The following is an 18,346-nucleotide window of genomic DNA, read 5'->3' as shown; positions in this document are numbered from 1 at the left end:
TGGCCTACACCAAAACTTATTTTGCTGTGCTGTGTTGTGTTGTGTTGTTTCGGACGGACGGGAGAGTATATTTTTAGACAACAACACACAGATCTATCACTCATCAATCTTCAATCATGAAGCGACTTTATCCTTCAGGAAATTATACAAAGATAAATAAAATGCGTAAGGATGAACTGCGGCGCCGGTCCGGCAGCAGCAGCAGCAATGCCGTGTTCTGTTCTGTGAATTAATACTGCCTCCGTGCCGTGAAGTTTTATGGGAGAAGGGAGAATGCATGCGTTGTGTTCCAACTCGGTTTTCAGCAGCGCCAATGCGCGGAGAGAGAGTTGCGCCAGCAATGCGATCTTAAATGTTATGTCTCAGGTTGTATTGGTGTAAATATAATTATTAAAAAATCCGAATGGCCCCGAATGGCTCCGAATGGCTCCGAATCGGAATCCGAATGGGTCGAATTGGTCGAATCCACGTGGGTTTTTAAAACGAATATCCAAATGTAATTTTTGGACAATTCCGGCAGCACTAGTGTACAGTACCTTGCAGGCTGTGGTAAACAGTACATGTTGCAGTGTGAAGTGTACAGTACCTTGCAGGCTGTGGTAAACAGTACATGTTGCAGTGTGAAGTGTACAGTACCTTGCAGGCTGTGGTAAACAGTACATGTTGCAGTGTGAAGTGTACAGTACCTTGCAGGCTGTGGTAAACAGTACATGTTGCAGTGTGAAGTGTACAGTACCTTGCAGGCTGTGGTAAACAGTACATGGTGCAGTGTGAAGTGTACAGTACCTTGCAGGCTGTGGTAAACAGTACATGTTGCAGTGTGAAGTGTACAGTACCTTGCAGGCCGTGGTAAACAGTACATGGTGCAGTGTGAAGTGTACAGTACCTTTCAGGCCGTGGTAAACAGTACATGGTGCAGTGTGAAGAGTACAGTACCTTGCAGGCCGTGAAGTGTACAGTTACAGTATACCTTGCAGGCCCTCCACGCCGTCCAGCTGTGTGAGCAGCTGGTTGACCACGCGGTCCGTCACCCCCGTGCTGTCGTGACCCCTCCGGGGGGCCAGCGAGTCAAACTCGTCAAAGAACAGGATGCAGGGCCTGGCTGCCTGGGCTCTGGGGGGACGAGACATGACAGAGCACAGGGGGCAGCGTCGTCACTGAGGCCCCCCAGGGCCTGGCTGCCTGGGCCCTGGGGGGACGAGACATGACAGAGCACAGGGGGCAGCGTCGTCACTGAGGCCCCGCAGGGCCTGGCTGCCTGGGCCCTCGGGGGACGATACATGACAGAGCACAGGGGGCAGCGTCGTCACTGAGGCCCCGCAGGGCCTGGCTGCCTGGGCCCTGGGGGGGACGAGACATGACAGAGCACAGGGGGCAGCGTCGTCACTGAGGCCCCCCAGGGCCTGGCTGCCTGGGCCCTGGGGGGGACGAGACATGACAGAGCACAGGGGGCAGCGTCGTCACTGAGTCCCCCCAGGGCCTGGCTGCCTGGGCCATCGGGGGACGAGACATGACAGAGCACAGGGGGCAGCGTCGTCACTGAGTCCCCCCAGGGCCTGGCTGCCTGGGCCCTGGGGGGACGAGACATGACAGAGCACAGGGGGCAGCGTCGTCACTGAGTCCCCCCAGGGCCTGGCTGCCTGGGCCCTGGGGGGACGAGACATGACAGAGCACAGGGGGCAGCGTCGTCACTGAGTCCCCCCAGGGCCTGGCTGCCTGGGCCATCGGGGGACGAGACATGACAGAGCACAGGGGGCAGCGTCGTCACTGAGGCCCCCCAGGGCCTGGCTGCCTGGGCCCTGGGGGGACGAGACATGACAGAGCACAGGGGGCAGCGTCGTCACCCCAGGGCCTGGCTGCCTGGGCCCTGGGGGGACGAGACATGACAGAGCACAGGGGGCAGCCTCGTCACTGAGGCCCCCCAGGGCCTGGCTGCCTGGGCCCTGGGGGGACGAGACATGACAGAGCACAGGGGGCAGCGTCGTCACTGAGGCCTCCAACAATAGAAGTACCACAGACGAAAAACAGTCTAAGTCCAAATGTCATTCTGACCCCTTCCCTCCACGAAAAGGCCATGTTGTCCTGACCCCTTATCTATCATTTATACATTATGGATAAATAGTGTGGACTGTTTTTCGTCTGTGGCATTCATTTATTAATACATGATAATTGCAATTATTTGAGATAATCACAATTATATTTGCAGAATGGTCATACTCGTTTCCATGTTGGAAGATGTTCGCACACAATTTAAAACATTTTCCAAAGATATGAGAAATTGCAGATCTATAAGCTTACACCACGTCACTTTGTGACAAGTTGTGAGATTGTAGATCAGCTACTTCCGCAATTTTTTAACCTTTTATTATTATTTTATTAAATGTGTCAGTAATTTGTTCCAATGGTCAATGCCAGTGTACAGTTACAGGCACTAAAATAAAGCCCTGTTGTAGCTAGAATAGCTTAATTCTGAGCGGAGCAGAGAACTGACCTCTGAAAGACGTCCCGGACTGCCTGTTCACTGGCTCCGATGTACTTACTGAGAAGCTCCGGTCCCTGGAGAGGAGAGGAGAGGAGAGGAGAGGAGAGGGGAGGGGGGTGGACAGATAAAATGAGTACCCTCCATACATCAATTCGTTTTTATTTATGGAGCATAAAAACTAAACCTCGTGTCTCACAGGTTTATCTAACAAAATTAGATGAAATCAATGCATCGACCAGAAGTTATGAAGAGATCAAGTTCCTGCCACTGTCCTTGGGTTTGAAGTATTATAATATAAATATACCTTGATAGAGATAAAGTTCATGCCACAGTCCTTGGGTTTGAAGTACTATTATAATATAAATATACCTTGATAGAGATAAAGTTCATGCCACTGTCCTTGGGTTTGAAGTACTATTATAATATAAATATACCTTGATAGAGATCAAGTTCATGCCACTGTCCTTGGGTTTGAAGTATTATAATATAAATATACCTTGATAGAGATCAAGTTCATGCCACTGTCCTTGGGTTTGAAGTATTATAATATAAATATACCTTGATAGAGATCAAGTTCATGCCACTGTCCTTGGGTTTGATGTATTATAATATAAATATACCTTGATAGAGATAAAGTTCATGCCACTGTCCTTGGGTTTGAAGTATTATAATATAAATATACCTTGATAGAGATAAAGTTCATGCCACTGTCCTTGGGTTTGAAGTACTATTATAATATAAATATACCTTGATAGAGATAAAGTTCATGCCACTGTCCTTGGGTTTGAAGTACTATTATAATATAAATATACCTTGATAGAGATAAAGTTCATGCCACTGTCCTTGGGTTTGAAGTATTATAATATAAATATACCTTGATAGAGATAAAGTTCATGCCACTGTCCTTGGGTTTGAAGTATTATAATATAAATATACCTTGATAGAGATAAAGTTCATGCCACTGTCCTTGGGTTTGAAGTATTATAATATAAATATACCTTGATAGAGATAAAGTTCATGCCCCTGTCCTTGGGTTTGAAGTATTATAATATAAATATACCTTGATAGAGATAAAGTTCATGCCCCTGTCCTTGGGTTTGAAGTATTATAATATAAATATACCTTGATAGAGATAAAGTTCATGCCACTGTCCTTGGGTTTGAAGTATTATAATATAAATATACCTTGATAGAGATAAAGTTCATGCCACTGTCCTTGGGTTTGAAGTACTATTATAATATAAATATACCTTGATAGAGATAAAGTTCATGCCACTGTCCTTGGGTTTGAAGTATTATAATATAAATATACCTTGATAGAGATAAAGTTCATGCCACTGTCCTTGGGTTTGAAGTATTATAATATAAATATACCTTGATAGAGATAAAGTTCATGCCACTGTCCTTGGGTTTGAAGTATTATAATATAAATATACCTTGATAGAGATAAAGTTCATGCCACTGTCCTTGGGTTTGAAGTACTATTATAATATAAATATACCTTGATAGAGATAAAGTTCATGCCACTGTCCTTGGGTTTGAAGTACTATTATAATATAAATATACCTTGATAGAGATAAAGTTCATGCCACTGTCCTTGGGTTTGAAGTATTATAATATAAATATACCTTGATAGAGATAAAGTTCATGCCCCTGTCCTTGGGTTTGAAGTATTATAATATAAATATACCTTGATAGAGATAAAGTTCATGCCCCTGTCCTTGGGTTTGAAGTATTATAATATAAATATACCTTGATAGAGATAAGGTTCATGCCACTGTCCTTGGGTTTGAAGTACTATTATAATATAAATATACCTTGATAGAGATAAAGTTCATGCCACTGTCCTTGGCCACGGCCCCTGCCAGCATGGTCTTGCCCGTGCCAGGCGCTCCGTACAGCAGCAGTCCGGAGCAGTGCCGGATCGGCAGCTTGGAGAACAGGACGGGGTACTGCAACGTACAGGAGACACATTGGAGAACAGGACGGGGTACTGCAACGTACAGGAGACACATTGGAGAACAGGACGGGGTACTGCAGCGTACAGGAGACACATTGGAGAACAGGACGGGGTACGGCAACGTACAGGAGACACATTGGAGAACAGGACGGGGTACTGCAACGTACAGGAGACACATTGGAGAACAGGACGGGGTACTGCAACGTACAGGAGACACATTGGAGAACAGGACGGGGTACTGCAGCGTACAGGAGACACATTGGAGAACAGGACGGGGTACGGCAACGTACAGGAGACACATTGGAGAACAGGACGGGGTACTGCAACGTACAGGAGACACATTGGAGAACAGGACGGGGTACTGCAACGTACAGGAGACACATTGGAGAACAGGACGGGGTACGGCAACGTACAGGAGACACATTGGAGAACAGGACGGGGTACTGCAACGTACAGGAGACACATTGGAGAACAGGACGGGGTACTGCAACGTACAGGAGACACATTGGAGAACAGGACGGGGTACTGCAACGTACAGGAGACACATTGGAGAACAGGACGGGGTACTGCAGCGTACAGGAGACACATTGGAGAACAGGACGGGGTACTGCAACGTACAGGAGACACATTGGAGAACAGGACGGGGTACTGCAACGTACAGGAGACACATTGGAGAACAGGACGGGGTACTGCAACGTACAGGAGACACATTGGAGAACAGGACGGGGTACTGCAACGTACAGGAGACACATTGGAGAACAGGACGGGGTACTGCAGCGTACGGGAGACACATTGGAGAACAGGACGGGGTACTGCAACGTACAGGAGACACATTGGAGAACAGGACGGGGTACTGCAGCGTACGGGAGACACATTGGAGAACAGGACGGGGTACTGCAGCGTACGGGAGACACATTGGAGAACAGGACGGGGTACTGCAACGTACAGGAGACACATTGGAGAACAGGACGGGGTACTGCAACGTACAGGAGACACATTGGAGAACAGGACGGGGTACTGCAGCGTACGGGAGACACATTGGAGAACAGGACGGGGTACTGCAGCGTACAGGAGACACATTGGAGAACAGGACGGGGTACTGCAACGTACTGGAGACACATTGGAGAACAGGACGGGGTACTGCAACGTACAGGAGACACATTGGAGAACAGGACGGGGTACTGCAACGTACAGGAGACACATTGGAGAACAGGACGGGGTACTGCAACGTACAGGAGACACATTGGAGAACAGGACGGGGTACTGCAACATACAGGAGACACATTGGAGAACAGGACGGGGTACTGCAGCGTACGGGAGACACATTGGAGAACAGGACGGGGTACTGCAGCGTACGGGAGACACATTGGAGAACAGGACGGGGTACTGCAACGTACAGGAGACACATTGGAGAACAGGACGGGGTACTGCAGCGTACGGGAGACACATTGGAGAACAGGACGGGGTACTGCAGCGTACGGGAGACACATTGGAGAACAGGACGGGGTACTGCAACGTACAGGAGACACATTGGAGAACAGGACGGGGTACTGCAACGTACAGGAGACACATTGGAGAACAGGACGGGGTACTGCAGCGTACAGGAGACACATTGGAGAACAGGACGGGGTACTGCAACGTACAGGAGACACATTGGAGAACAGGACGGGGTACTGCAACATACAGGAGACACATTGGAGAACAGGACGGGGTACTGCAGCGTACAGGAGACACATTGGAGAACAGGACGGGGTACTGCAACGTACAGGAGACACATTGGAGAACAGGACGGGGTACTGCAACGTACAGGAGACACATTGGAGAACAGGACGGGGTACTGCAGCGTACAGGAGACACATTGGAGAACAGGACGGGGTACTGCAACGTACAGGAGACACATTGGAGAACAGGACGGGGTACTGCAGCGTACAGGAGACACATTGGAGAACAGGACGGGGTACTGCAGCGTACAGGAGACACATTGGAGAACAGGACGGGGTACTGCAGCGTACGGGAGACACATTGGAGAACAGGACGGGGTACTGCAGCGTACAGGAGACACATTGGAGAACAGGACGGGGTACTGCAACGTACAGGAGACACATTGGAGAACAGGACGGGGTACTGCAACGTACAGGAGACACATTGGAGAACAGGACGGGGTACTGCAACGTACAGGAGACACATTGGAGAACAGGACGGGGTACTGCAACGTACAGGAGACACATTGGAGAACAGGACGGGGTACTGCAACGTACAGGAGACACATTGGAGAACAGGACGGGGTACTGCAACGTACAGGAGACACATTGGAGAACAGGACGGGGTACTGCAACGTACAGGAGACACATTGGAGAACAGGACGGGGTACTGCAGCGTACAGGAGACACATTGGAGAACAGGACGGGGTACTGCAACGTACAGGAGACACATTGGAGAACAGGACGGGGTACTGCAACGTACAGGAGACACATTGGAGAACAGGACGGGGTACTGCAACGTACAGGAGACACATTGGAGAACAGGACGGGGTACTGCAACGTACAGGAGACACATTGGAGAACAGGACGGGGTACTGCAACGTACAGGAGACACATTGGAGAACAGGACGGGGTACTGCAACGTACAGGAGACACATTGGAGAACAGGACGGGGTACTGCAGCGTACAGGAGACACATTTCAGCCTCGTCTGGTGTTTCATGTACAGTAGATCAGTGGTTCTTCCCAGTAACCAAACTTCTGATCTGACATTTTCATTACTTCTAAAAAGTTGTTTTAAAAAGTATTAGTTTTTGACTAATATTGCCATTGTGAACTTTTCTGGAAATGCCTTTAACCCATTTTGACCTGAGATCAGATTCTAAAAATGTCTTCTACATCCTGACAGTTTTCCGTCAGGATGTTGTTTCTATGTCAGTCGTACAAGTCAGTCGTACAAGCTCGTAGCGTGCCACTCGGTGCCGCGCTATGAGCTTGTAGATCTGCTATTTTTCAATAGCTAAAGCATAACATAATGCTAACACCAAAAGGGGTTCTCGCCCAAAATGGGTTAAGAAAGAATTACAACATTGTTTTGGAAGAAATGAAGCAAGAAGAAACAAATCACACCCGTGTGAACTGAGTGGTGTAAGGTCTTATATAGCCTGTCTGACGTAATGAAATCATGTCTGACGTAATGAAATCACACCCGGGTGAACTGGGTGAACATAGCAACCATGCTCATTTTTGAGCACAGACTAACAAAGCCAGTTGTAGGAGTGGTTTACACCACTCAAAAACGGGCGAATTACTCGCGAGTCGCGACCCATAAAAGTCCACAAATGGGTCTCCCTCCCGACCCAGTGTTTTGGAAACAGTGATATAGATAGAACAGACCGACAGACAGACCGACAGACAGACAGACAGACAGACACTTTTCATTGTTACAATGAAAAGTGTAGAGAAATTGTCCAACTAATCTACTTATTGTGTAACTCATAGGAAGCAGAGAAATTAACTTTCTAAAGTTTCACACAATTGAAAAAAGACAACGGGATATATCTTTAAAAAGACAACGGGATATATCTTTAAAAAGACAACGGGATATATCTTTAAAAAGACAACGAGATATATCTTTAAAAAGACAACGAGATATATCTTTAAAAAGACAACGGGATATATCTTTAAAAAGACAACGGGATATATCTTTAAAAAGACAACGGGATATATCTTTAAAAAGACAACGGGATATATCTTTAAAAAGACAACGGGATATATCTTTAAAAAGACAACGGGATATATCTTTAAAAAGACAACGGGATATATCTTTAAAAAGACAACGGGATATATCTTTAAAAAGACAACGGGATATATCTTTAAAAAGACAACGGGATATATCTTTAAAAAGACAACGGGATATATCTTTAAAAAGACAACGGGATATATCTTTAAAAAGACAACGGGATATATCTTTAAAAAGACAACGGGATATATCTTTAAAAAGACAACGGGATATATCTTTAAAAAGACAACGGGATATATCTTTAAAAAGACAACGGGATATATCTTTAAAAAGACAACGGGATATATCTTTAAAAAGACAACGGGATATATCTTTAAAAAGACAACGGGATATATCTTTAAAAAGACAACGGGATATATCTTTAAAAAGACAACGGGATATATCTTTAAAAAGACAACGGGATATATCTTTAAAAAGACAACGGGATATATCTTTAAAAAGACAACGGGATATATCTTTAAAAAGACAACGGGATATATCTTTAAAAAGACAACGGGATATATCTTTAAAAAGACAACGGGATATATCTTTAAAAAGACAACGGGATATATCTTTAAAAAGACAACGGGATATAGCTTTAAAAAGACAACGGGATATATCTTTAAAAAGACAACGGGATATATCTTTAAAAAGACAACGGGATATATCTTTAAAAAGACAACGGGATATATCTTTAAAAAGACAACGGGATATATCTTTAAAAAGACAACGGGATATATCTTTAAAAAGACAACGGGATATATCTTTAAAAAGACAACGGGATATATCTTTAAAAAGACAACGGGATATATCTTTAAAAAGACAACGGGATATATCTTTAAAAAGACAACGGGATATATCTTTAAAAAGACAACGGGATATATCTTTAAAAAGACAACGGGATATATCTTTAAAAAGACAACGGGATATATCTTTAAAAAGACAACGGGATATATCTTTAAAAAGACAACGGGATATATCTTTAAAAAGACAACGGGATATATCTTTAAAAAGACAACGGGATATATCTTTAAAAAGACAACGGGATATATCTTTAAAAAGACAACGGGATATATCTTTAAAAAGACAACGGGATATATCTTTAAAAAGACAACGGGATATATCTTTAAAAAGACAACGAGATATATCTTTTCCGGGCCTAAAAATACCAAGAGTTCCCAAAATCTGCCCTCGGGACAGTTTTTGTGCAGAAATATAAAACCTGGATAAGAGGGGCAGAGTGTTCTCATGAGTATTTTTACTGAAATGAAAATGAGATGGTCAAAGAAAAGAAAAAGAGTAATTTTCCCCTTTACATAAGATATATTTTGATATCTTAGTATTTAAAATGCTCATATCGTCCAACCCCTTTAGACCTGGAACACCACATGGTACCCAGAGCCATAGAGTAAGACAGAGTTACGACATTGAGGGGGCAGAAAACTGAGTGCTCGAGCGCTGTTCATGCAGCCTGAACTGGGACAAGCTGGAGTTTGAAATTAAATACATTCATTGTTTTCAACGAGGGTGGCGCAAATATCAGCCATTTTAGGCATGTGTGCAACAATTGACAACTGTTTTTAAGTATTGTACAGTGACAACTAAAGTCTCTGCAATGTTTATGTTGTACTATTACTAAAAAAACGATCTAAAATAAAGGGATTTAAGATCATTAAAACAGTTTAAGTGCCAGGGACGTTAAGACGAGCTCGCCCCTACTTTGTCCGCGGTGCCAGAGACGTAAAGACAGATATTGTTTAATGCGCATTAATCCCCACTTGAATAGCACCACGCTAGCATGTTGCAACATTTTTAGCTATCTCCGACCGATTTTCAAGTAAAAACGGCCAACTCGAGCACGCGGTGCGTGCTCGAGCATTATGGCTCATAATATGCAAAAAATGCGATATTCGGCGCTTGATTACACCTCAGATTGACTTAGTTATGATAATAACACGGATCCGCATCTTACTACGGCCCCTTTGGACCTCAGTAAGATGGCCGACTTTCACATCCGGTTCATGCTGTGTTTACATCAACTAGCGATCTCGTGACCTTTTTCCAAATGCAGCTGGCACTGGCTACGACCCCATCTCGTGGCCACCGGCGGTATGGCACTTGCCTGCCCTGAGTCCAGTGTCACTCTTCGCTATGCTCTTCGCCAATAGTAGTCTATGTAGACGAGCCGCCATTGGACTGAAGCCCCATGAAGTGAACAGAGTTGTCGTAACTCTGTCTTACTCTATGGCTCTGGTGGTACCTAGTTTACCGTCTCTGCATTTCATCTACACATGCATTTACCGTGCTTGAGTCGCTCTGGATAAGAGCGTCTGCTAAATGCCTAAATTGTAAATGGTAAAGCACACTCTACACTCTCGATCCCACGTGGTTTGACCGTAGTCAGTGAAGCTGACCTTGGCAGGGAGCAAGATGGCGTCCATTAACTGTCGTCGCACGTCCTTCAGGCCCCCCACGCTGTCGAGCCCCACCCCGCCGGGAGGGGTGTGGAGGTCCATGGCCAGCAGCGACGGAGGGGTGAAGCCCTGCAGAGCCCGATGGAAGTCCTCCTGGGACACACACACACCTGAGGGACGGACACGACACACAGCGTGTTGGTCGATTCTGTAATCATACCGTAGGTCAGGGGTTGGGCAACGTTGACGATGGAGAGAGGGCCAATGTATTTCCACACTCATTCCAGAGGGGCCACAGTGCATATTACTGTCGTAGTAAAAATAGCTCTACAAGCTCAAAACGCGTCGCAGTGCGACGCGTTTTGAGCTTGTAGATAAGCTATTTTTGCTATATTTGAATTGAAAACCTGAATAATTTTTTTTGCTATTTTTGAATTGGAATCCTGAAAAGTAACCTTTTTATTGAATTTCAAATGCATTTAGTTATAGTTATGTTAACTCTATGAACATTGGACACAAAACAACAATAACATTTTAATACTAGTCATTACAATTCCAAACCCGCTTTAATTACTTCATGACTAGTATTAAAATGACTAGCTGAAATCAACACTATATCAGTATTCTGATATTAACCTGAGGGCCCACATTAGGTGAAGGTGGGGGCCGCATGTGGCCCCCGGGCCGCCAGTTGCCCACCCCTGCCGTAGGTCATACATGGGCCCCCACCTTCACCTAATGTGGGCCCTCAGGTTAATATCGCAATACTGATATATTATTGATTTCAGCTGTTACAATTTCAAACATGACCCGCTTTAATTACTTCTGTCTAAATTAGTAGTATTCAAATGTTGTTGTTTTTATGTCCAATGTATTAGAATTTAGTTCATAAAGTTGTTATGTTACTCTTTCAGCATTACAATTCAAAAATTGAAAATAATATTCAGGATTTCAATTAAAATATAGCAAAAATAGCTGATCTACTGCGACGCGTTATGAGCTTGCAGATCGGCTATTTTTGCTCCGACCTGTATGCAACGTGGCCCTCTGGAGTGAGTGTGGAACTATAGTGGCCCTCTGGAGTGAGTGTGGAACTATAGTGGCCCTCTGGAGTGAGTGTGGAACTATAGTGGCCCTCTGGAGTGAGTGTGGAACTATAGTGGCCCTCTGGAGTGAGTGTGGAACTATAGTGGCCCTCTGGAGTGAGTGTGGAACTATAGTGGCCCTCTCCATCGTCAAAGTTGCCCAACCCTGCTGTAGGTTATATCAAAATAAAATATCATGACTGGAAAAAGATATTTGTTAGTCTAAGTCCAGGTGAAGAGGTCGCACACACACCAAGAATACATTTTCAACAGGTTTATTTCTCTACGTCAGGACAAAGGTTTCGGCTATACAGCCTTCATCCAGCCTTCATTAGGCCAAGTTCTAACATGCTAGTAAGAAAGAGGCAAACATTGTGAAAATAGCCGAGCGTTGGAGCTTGTAGTTCGGCTGCCCCAGTTCAAATATGTGGCCAAATTTGACTGAGGGACTGCCATTGGACTGCCACATGTCACGTGAAAGCAGGGAATCATAGCTTCCAATTGACATATTGGTTGTTCAGTTTGACCCACCAGTTTTGGAGATAGGGCTTATAGCGTAATGTCTTGCAGAGAAACAGGATTGAAAGGTTCACTTCTGTGGTCTTTAACATTACACCTAGCTACATGTTTAAATTCAGTTTTTGTCCTCTGGTGAAAAGCTGGAGGTTGCACGATGGCAGGCTCTCAGTCGAATCTGGTCACATATGATCATTTTGTGGGGGGGGGGGGGGGAACCCTTGCAGTAGCACAGTGGTTCGTTACCGTCTCCAGTGTGTCCGGCGTGTGCGGTGCGTACCACACTGGCGTGCACGCTCCTCTCCAGCAGCAGCGCCAGGTCGCGGGGCGCGTAACCCTCCGTCTCCTTGGCGACCGTCCCCAGGTCCAGAGTGTGTAAGGTCTCCTCTGATAGGCCGGTCCTCCCCAGCACCAGGCAGCGCAGGATCTCTGCTCTCTGCGTCTGAGGGAAGATGTACAGTATATACTGTTGTCGCTGTTGTCGGGCAGAAACCTCTCGTCTCCCAATTTACATTTTTAGTTTTTTCGCGAATAACAGCCCTTCTTGAACACACTACGGCATCACACAGAATAACAGCCCTTCTTGATCACACTACGGCGTCACACAGAAGAATAACAGCCCTTCTTGATCACACTACAGCGTCACACAGAAGCATCAAAAGTCGAAGCGCGAAGTGACACGTTTTGGGCTTGTAGATCTGCTACTTTTGTTGCTTTTGAATCCTTTAACCGTTTCCGTCCGTAGGACGTCGCCACACGTCCTAGGGGTCCCAATCGACGCGTACATACGACGTCCTCAGACGTCCTAGCGCATCCTCAATGATACGGGGCGAGATAATAATATTCTGATTTTTTTCATTTCGGCTACCGTATGCTACACTCTCGGCTCGTGTTAGCTTACCGTTGACTTAGCTGTTAGCGCAGCAGAAAGAATGACTCGTCTCTCCTAATCCAGGGCGCTCTCCGTGGTGTTGAACGGATCGATATACTGGCGCTTAATATCTGCTCCTCATCCGTCTCTCCCGCAAAATATGAACGCTTTTTGGATCATATATCGTATCAATTAAAACTATAGGAATGTAAGCTAGCTATGTAAAGCAAACTTTTTTGAGCGGATTGTTTCCGGGTCATGGGTTTCAGAGTCAAAACGGCCATATCTTTCCGGCACCCCAGAGCTCCTATTTTGAAGGACTTCCGGCACTGATTGTGTTAAAGCAACAGTTTTGGACGTGAGGTTTCCACCCGACAGGGACGATATACTGTAGGTACTGATTTACACGTACAAATTAGTTCGGTTTTATGATAGAATGGACTATATGGATTAGTTAGGTTTTATGATAGAATGGACTATATGGATTAGTTAGGTTTTATGATAGAATGGACTATATGGATTAGTTAGGTTTTATGATAGAATGGACTATATGGATTAGTTAGGTTTTATGATAGAATGGACTATATGGATTAGTTAGGTTTTATGATAGAATGGACTATATGGATTAGTTAGGTTTTATGATAGAATGGACTATATGGATTAGTTAGGTTTTATGATAGAATGGACTATATGGATTAGTTAGGTTTTATGATAGAATGGACTATATGGATTAGTTAGGTTTTATAATAGAATGGACTATATGGATTAGTTAGGTTTTATGATAGAATTGGCTATATGGATTAGTTAGGTTTTATGATAGAATGGACTATATGGATTAGTTAGGTTTTATGATAGAATGGACTATATGGATTAGTTAGGTTTTATGATAGAATGGACTATATGGATTAGTTAGGTTTTATGATAGAATGGACTATATGGATTAGTTAGGTTTTATAATAGAATGGACTATATGGATTAGTTAGGTTTTATGATAGAATGGACTATATGGATTAGTTAGGTTTTATGATAGAATGGACTATATGGATTAGTTAGGTTTTATAATAGAATGGACTATATGGATTAGTTAGGTTTTATGATAGAATGGACTATATGGATTAGTTAGGTTTTATGATAGAATGGACTTTATGGATTAGTTAGGTTTTATGATAGAATGGACTTTATGGATTAGTCTGACCAACAACTATATGGATTAGTCTGACCAACAACTATATGGATTAGTCTGACCAACAACTATATGGATTAGTCTGACCAACAACTATATGGATTAGTCTGACCAACAACTATATGGATTAGTCTGACCAACAACTATATGGATTAGTCTGACCAACAACTATATGGATTAGTCTGACCAACAACTATATGGATTAGTCTGACCAACAACTATATGGATTAGTCTGACCAACAACTATATGGATTAGTCTGACCAACAACTATGTGGATTAGTCTGACCAACAACTATATGGATTAGGGCTGGGCGATATGACAAAATCTCATATCACGATATAGATTTTTTTTTATCACGATAACGATATACACACGATATAGCACCTGGGTCAGTGAGGTGTGTGTACCTGGTCAGGGTGCTGTATGGGGAGGGTCCTCTGGATGAAGTGGGTGCCCTGCAGGTTCACCTGGGTCAGTGAGGGGTGTGTGTGTGTGCGTGTGTGTGCGTGTGTGTGTGTACGTGTGTGTGTGTGTGTGTGTGTGTGTGCGCGTGCGTGTGTGTGTGTGTGTACCTGGTCAGGGTGCTGTATGTAGAGGGTCCTCTGTATGAAGTGGGTGCCCTGCAGGTTCACCTGGGTCAGTGAGGGGTGTTTGTGTGTGCGTGTGTGTGTGTGTGTGTGTGTGTGTGTGTGTGTGTGTGTGTGTGTGTGTGTGTGTGTGTGTGTGTGTGTACCTGGTCAGGGTGCTGTATGTAGAGGGTCCTCTGTATGAAGTGGGTGCCCTGCACCTGGGTCAGTGAGGGGTGCAGGGAGTGTTGACTCTGACTGGTCAGGAGGAGACACACCAGGCTGGATCGCTGCACCAACTCATCCACTATGTCTAGGAGACCTGGAGGGAGGCGCACGCACGCACGCACGCACGCGCACACACCACACACACACACACACACACACTTAACCCAATTTGACCTGAGATCAGATTCTAAAAATGTCTTCTACATCCTGACAGTTTTCTGAAAAAGCTATGTTTCTATGTCAGTCGTTCTTTGATTTTTCAAAAATAGCAGACGTACAAGCTCGTAGCGCGCCACTCGGTGGCGCGCTATGAGCTTGTAGATCTGCTATTTTTCAATAGCTAAAGCGGAACATAATGCCAACACCAAAAGGGGTTCCCGCCCCAAAATGGGTTAAAATGCTTACACATTTTTCCATTTTTAATCATAAGCCCAAAGCCGAAAAATAGCAGATCTACAACCTCGAAGCACCGCAAGCAGCGACGTGATTTGACCTTGCAGATCTGCTGCATTTGATTATTATTATAATTTCGTTTTACTTTGAGTCAAAAACATGTACAATTCCTTGTAGAGGAAAAACAATGAATTTTAAAATCGTGAAACGTAACAGTTTTGGACGTATGAGGTTTCCAGCCGACAGAGACACATAATAGTACACATATAATTTGTATTTCGACAATAAAACAGATGTTCTATTTCATACCTACTGACCGCCAGAGGGGCGGTGTTTTCAACACCTGGATATGCATATCCAGGTGTTGAAAACACCGCCCCTCTGGCGGTCATCCGGTATTCATAGAACCTTAGTTATATACATAACCTTTGTTCTATTTCATACCTACTGACCGCCAGAGGGGCGGTGTTTTCAACACCTGGATATGCATATCCAGGTGTTGAAAACACCGCCCCTCTGGCGGTCATCCGGTATTCATAGAACCTTAGTTATATACGTAACCTTTGTTCTATTTCATACCTACTGACCGCCAGAAGGGCGGTGTTTTGGCGGTCATCCGGTATTCATAGAACCTTAGTTATATACATAACTTTGGTTTTCTTACTCTGTGCGATGTGTTTCCGCAGGACGGCCTCGGGGCCGTGCTCGTGCTCCGGCGAGGTGGGCGAGCCCGTCACGTGATCCAGGTCGTCCAGAAGGACCACCGAGGGCTGCCTCCACACCGCCTGCTCAAAAACCTCCTCCAGCGCCCGGCGCACCGTCTCCGCCCTTTTACCTGGAAATATATTGTTTTATATTTGATTCCCATGACATATGAAAACTGTTTTGAATCAATTTGTGGGAAGTTGGGAATTTCTGGCAATTATTGGATCGAAGTTTAAACGCTTTCAAACCTATATTGGGCATGTCATTGATATATTTAAAAATGTTCAACAATTTTCGAATTAGACATTTGTACAATTTACAATTTAGGCATTTAGCAGACGCTCTTAATCCAGAGCGACTTACATTAGGCAAGAACAAAAAAGCATGGGAATACATCACATATATAAAAAGCATTTATCATGAAACATGCGTAATCTAAGAACGTAACAGTGGAATATCTACATCATGACACTATACATATGTACTATACTATGACGTGCTATGACTACATACAATGCAATTATAGTGCTGTCTACATAACATGCTATATGTCTGTATCAAATGCTATCTAAGTCTACAAAAATGCTATCTAAGGGGGGCTAGGTCAAGTGCTATGGGCCATGATGGAGTCTGAAAAGGTGGGTTTTCAGACTATGGCGGAAGATTGGGAGTGATGCTGCAGTTCTGACTGCAACGGGAAGTGCATTCCACAGTTTTGGAGCCAGAAGGGAGAAGAGTTTGGGACGTGTGGAGCGTTGTCCCGGCATTTTTAGTGAGGGTACTTCCAGCTTGCCTGCGTTGGCTGATCGCGGGAGGGTTTGTAGGGTTCAATCATACTTATAGATATGTGGGAGCCATAACTTTGGTTGCTTTAAATGCCAGCATCATAGTTTTGTATTCTGTGCGGGCAGCGACCGGGAGCCAGTGGAGGGAGCGGAGCAGGGGGGAGATATGTGAGAATTTTGGCTGGTTGAAGACCAGGCGAGCTGCGGCATTTTGGATCAGTTGGAGAGGCTTAAGTGCACATGCCGGTAGGCCAGTAAGGAGGGAGTTACAACGTGGTGAGCTTGTAGATCTGCTATTTTCTCACAACCTGACTGCCAGATTGCGGCAGTATTGAGTTCACCAGTTCCCTCCTCCTCCTGCCTGCATCTGGGCTCTCTCAGGCAGAAACGATGAACCCGGAAGCAGCGGGACAAACATCTGATATCTCCATAATAATTTCTTGTTGTAGTCTTGTTATAGGTTGTGTTTACATTGGCGCTGTGGCAGCGCTTCAATATGTCATCAGTCTCATGTTGATCCCGCCTCTAGCGGCCGCATACAGCCACATATCGCTTGGTTCAGAGTGCATGGTCTGATTGGTCTCTGCCCGAGGGAGCCCAGACACTCCCTTCTGGCAGAATGCAAATGTTGTCCAGCAGGGGGAGTGGTTCCACCAGGCTAGTTTTTCTCAATCCGTTGTGCAGTAAAATCTATCTTCAACTATCTTCAACACATGCACACTACTGCACTGTAAATTTACATGTGTGTGTGCGTGCGTGCGTGCTAGGGCATTAAGCAACTAGTCGACTAGTTTACTAGTCGACTAGTTTACTAGTCGACCGTGTTGGTAAAACATTTTTTTTTTCTTTTAAACATAATAGGTGGTTAAACAACTAGTCGACTAGTAAACTAGGCAACTAGTAAAAATGACTAGAAGTGAATGCCCTAGTGCATGCGTGCGCCTACATATCCTCCTACCTTTGAGCTTCTTGCAGTCCACCACGTCCACATGTGCGTCCAGCTCTTCCCCAGCCCTCCTGCACAAGGCTTTAGCCAGAGAGCTCTTCCCACTGCCCTGTGTGAAGAAGACCACCACACAACACATGTACAGTATGTTAGCCGGCGCTAACCGGACAAATGAAGAGGTACTCGTACCCGTTATGATGTGCAGGCTCAGTCTATACCCTTTTGTAAACTGAAGCTTCTTTAGACCCACCAGTCGATGTGCGTTACCCCAGTTCCCTTCCAGCGCTAACCATGTCAGCTAAAGGACAATCTGTTGAATCAATGTCTATCAGTGTGTGATTCCGAAAATACCGACAGGGACCCAAAACCTGTACGGGTCTTTTTAACACTGACCCAGTAAGTATCGGGTCAGTGCAGCACCGACATGAATAGCTGTGGATTTAACACTGA

The 18,346-nt window shown here is 44.9% G+C and overlaps 1 protein-coding gene across 3 annotated transcripts in view; it reads right to left on the bottom strand.

Moving 5' to 3' along the window:
- Nucleotides 1-18,346, bottom strand: part of pex1 (peroxisomal biogenesis factor 1) — a 67,789-nt gene that overhangs the window by 22,478 nt on the left and 26,965 nt on the right. For all 3 annotated transcript variants that reach the window (XM_079523147.1, XM_079523145.1, XM_079523146.1), the window contains exons 13-20: nt 17,909-18,005; nt 16,125-16,295; nt 15,007-15,161; nt 12,464-12,659; nt 10,617-10,786; nt 4,299-4,433; nt 2,492-2,556; nt 971-1,113 (exon numbers count right to left, since the gene is read on the bottom strand). In XM_079523147.1, coding sequence (XP_079379273.1) covers nt 971-1,113; nt 2,492-2,556; nt 4,299-4,433; nt 10,617-10,786; nt 12,464-12,659; nt 15,007-15,161; nt 16,125-16,295; nt 17,909-18,005 — 1,132 coding nt within the window. The remainder of the gene's footprint in view (nt 1-970; nt 1,114-2,491; nt 2,557-4,298; nt 4,434-10,616; nt 10,787-12,463; nt 12,660-15,006; nt 15,162-16,124; nt 16,296-17,908; nt 18,006-18,346) is intronic.

This window comes from Electrona antarctica (genome assembly GCF_951216825.1).
Source record: "Electrona antarctica genome assembly, chromosome: 15".
In the NCBI taxonomy this organism is placed as follows: Eukaryota; Metazoa; Chordata; class Actinopteri; order Myctophiformes; family Myctophidae; genus Electrona; species Electrona antarctica.
This window is presented reverse-complemented; position numbering and strand designations above follow the sequence as displayed.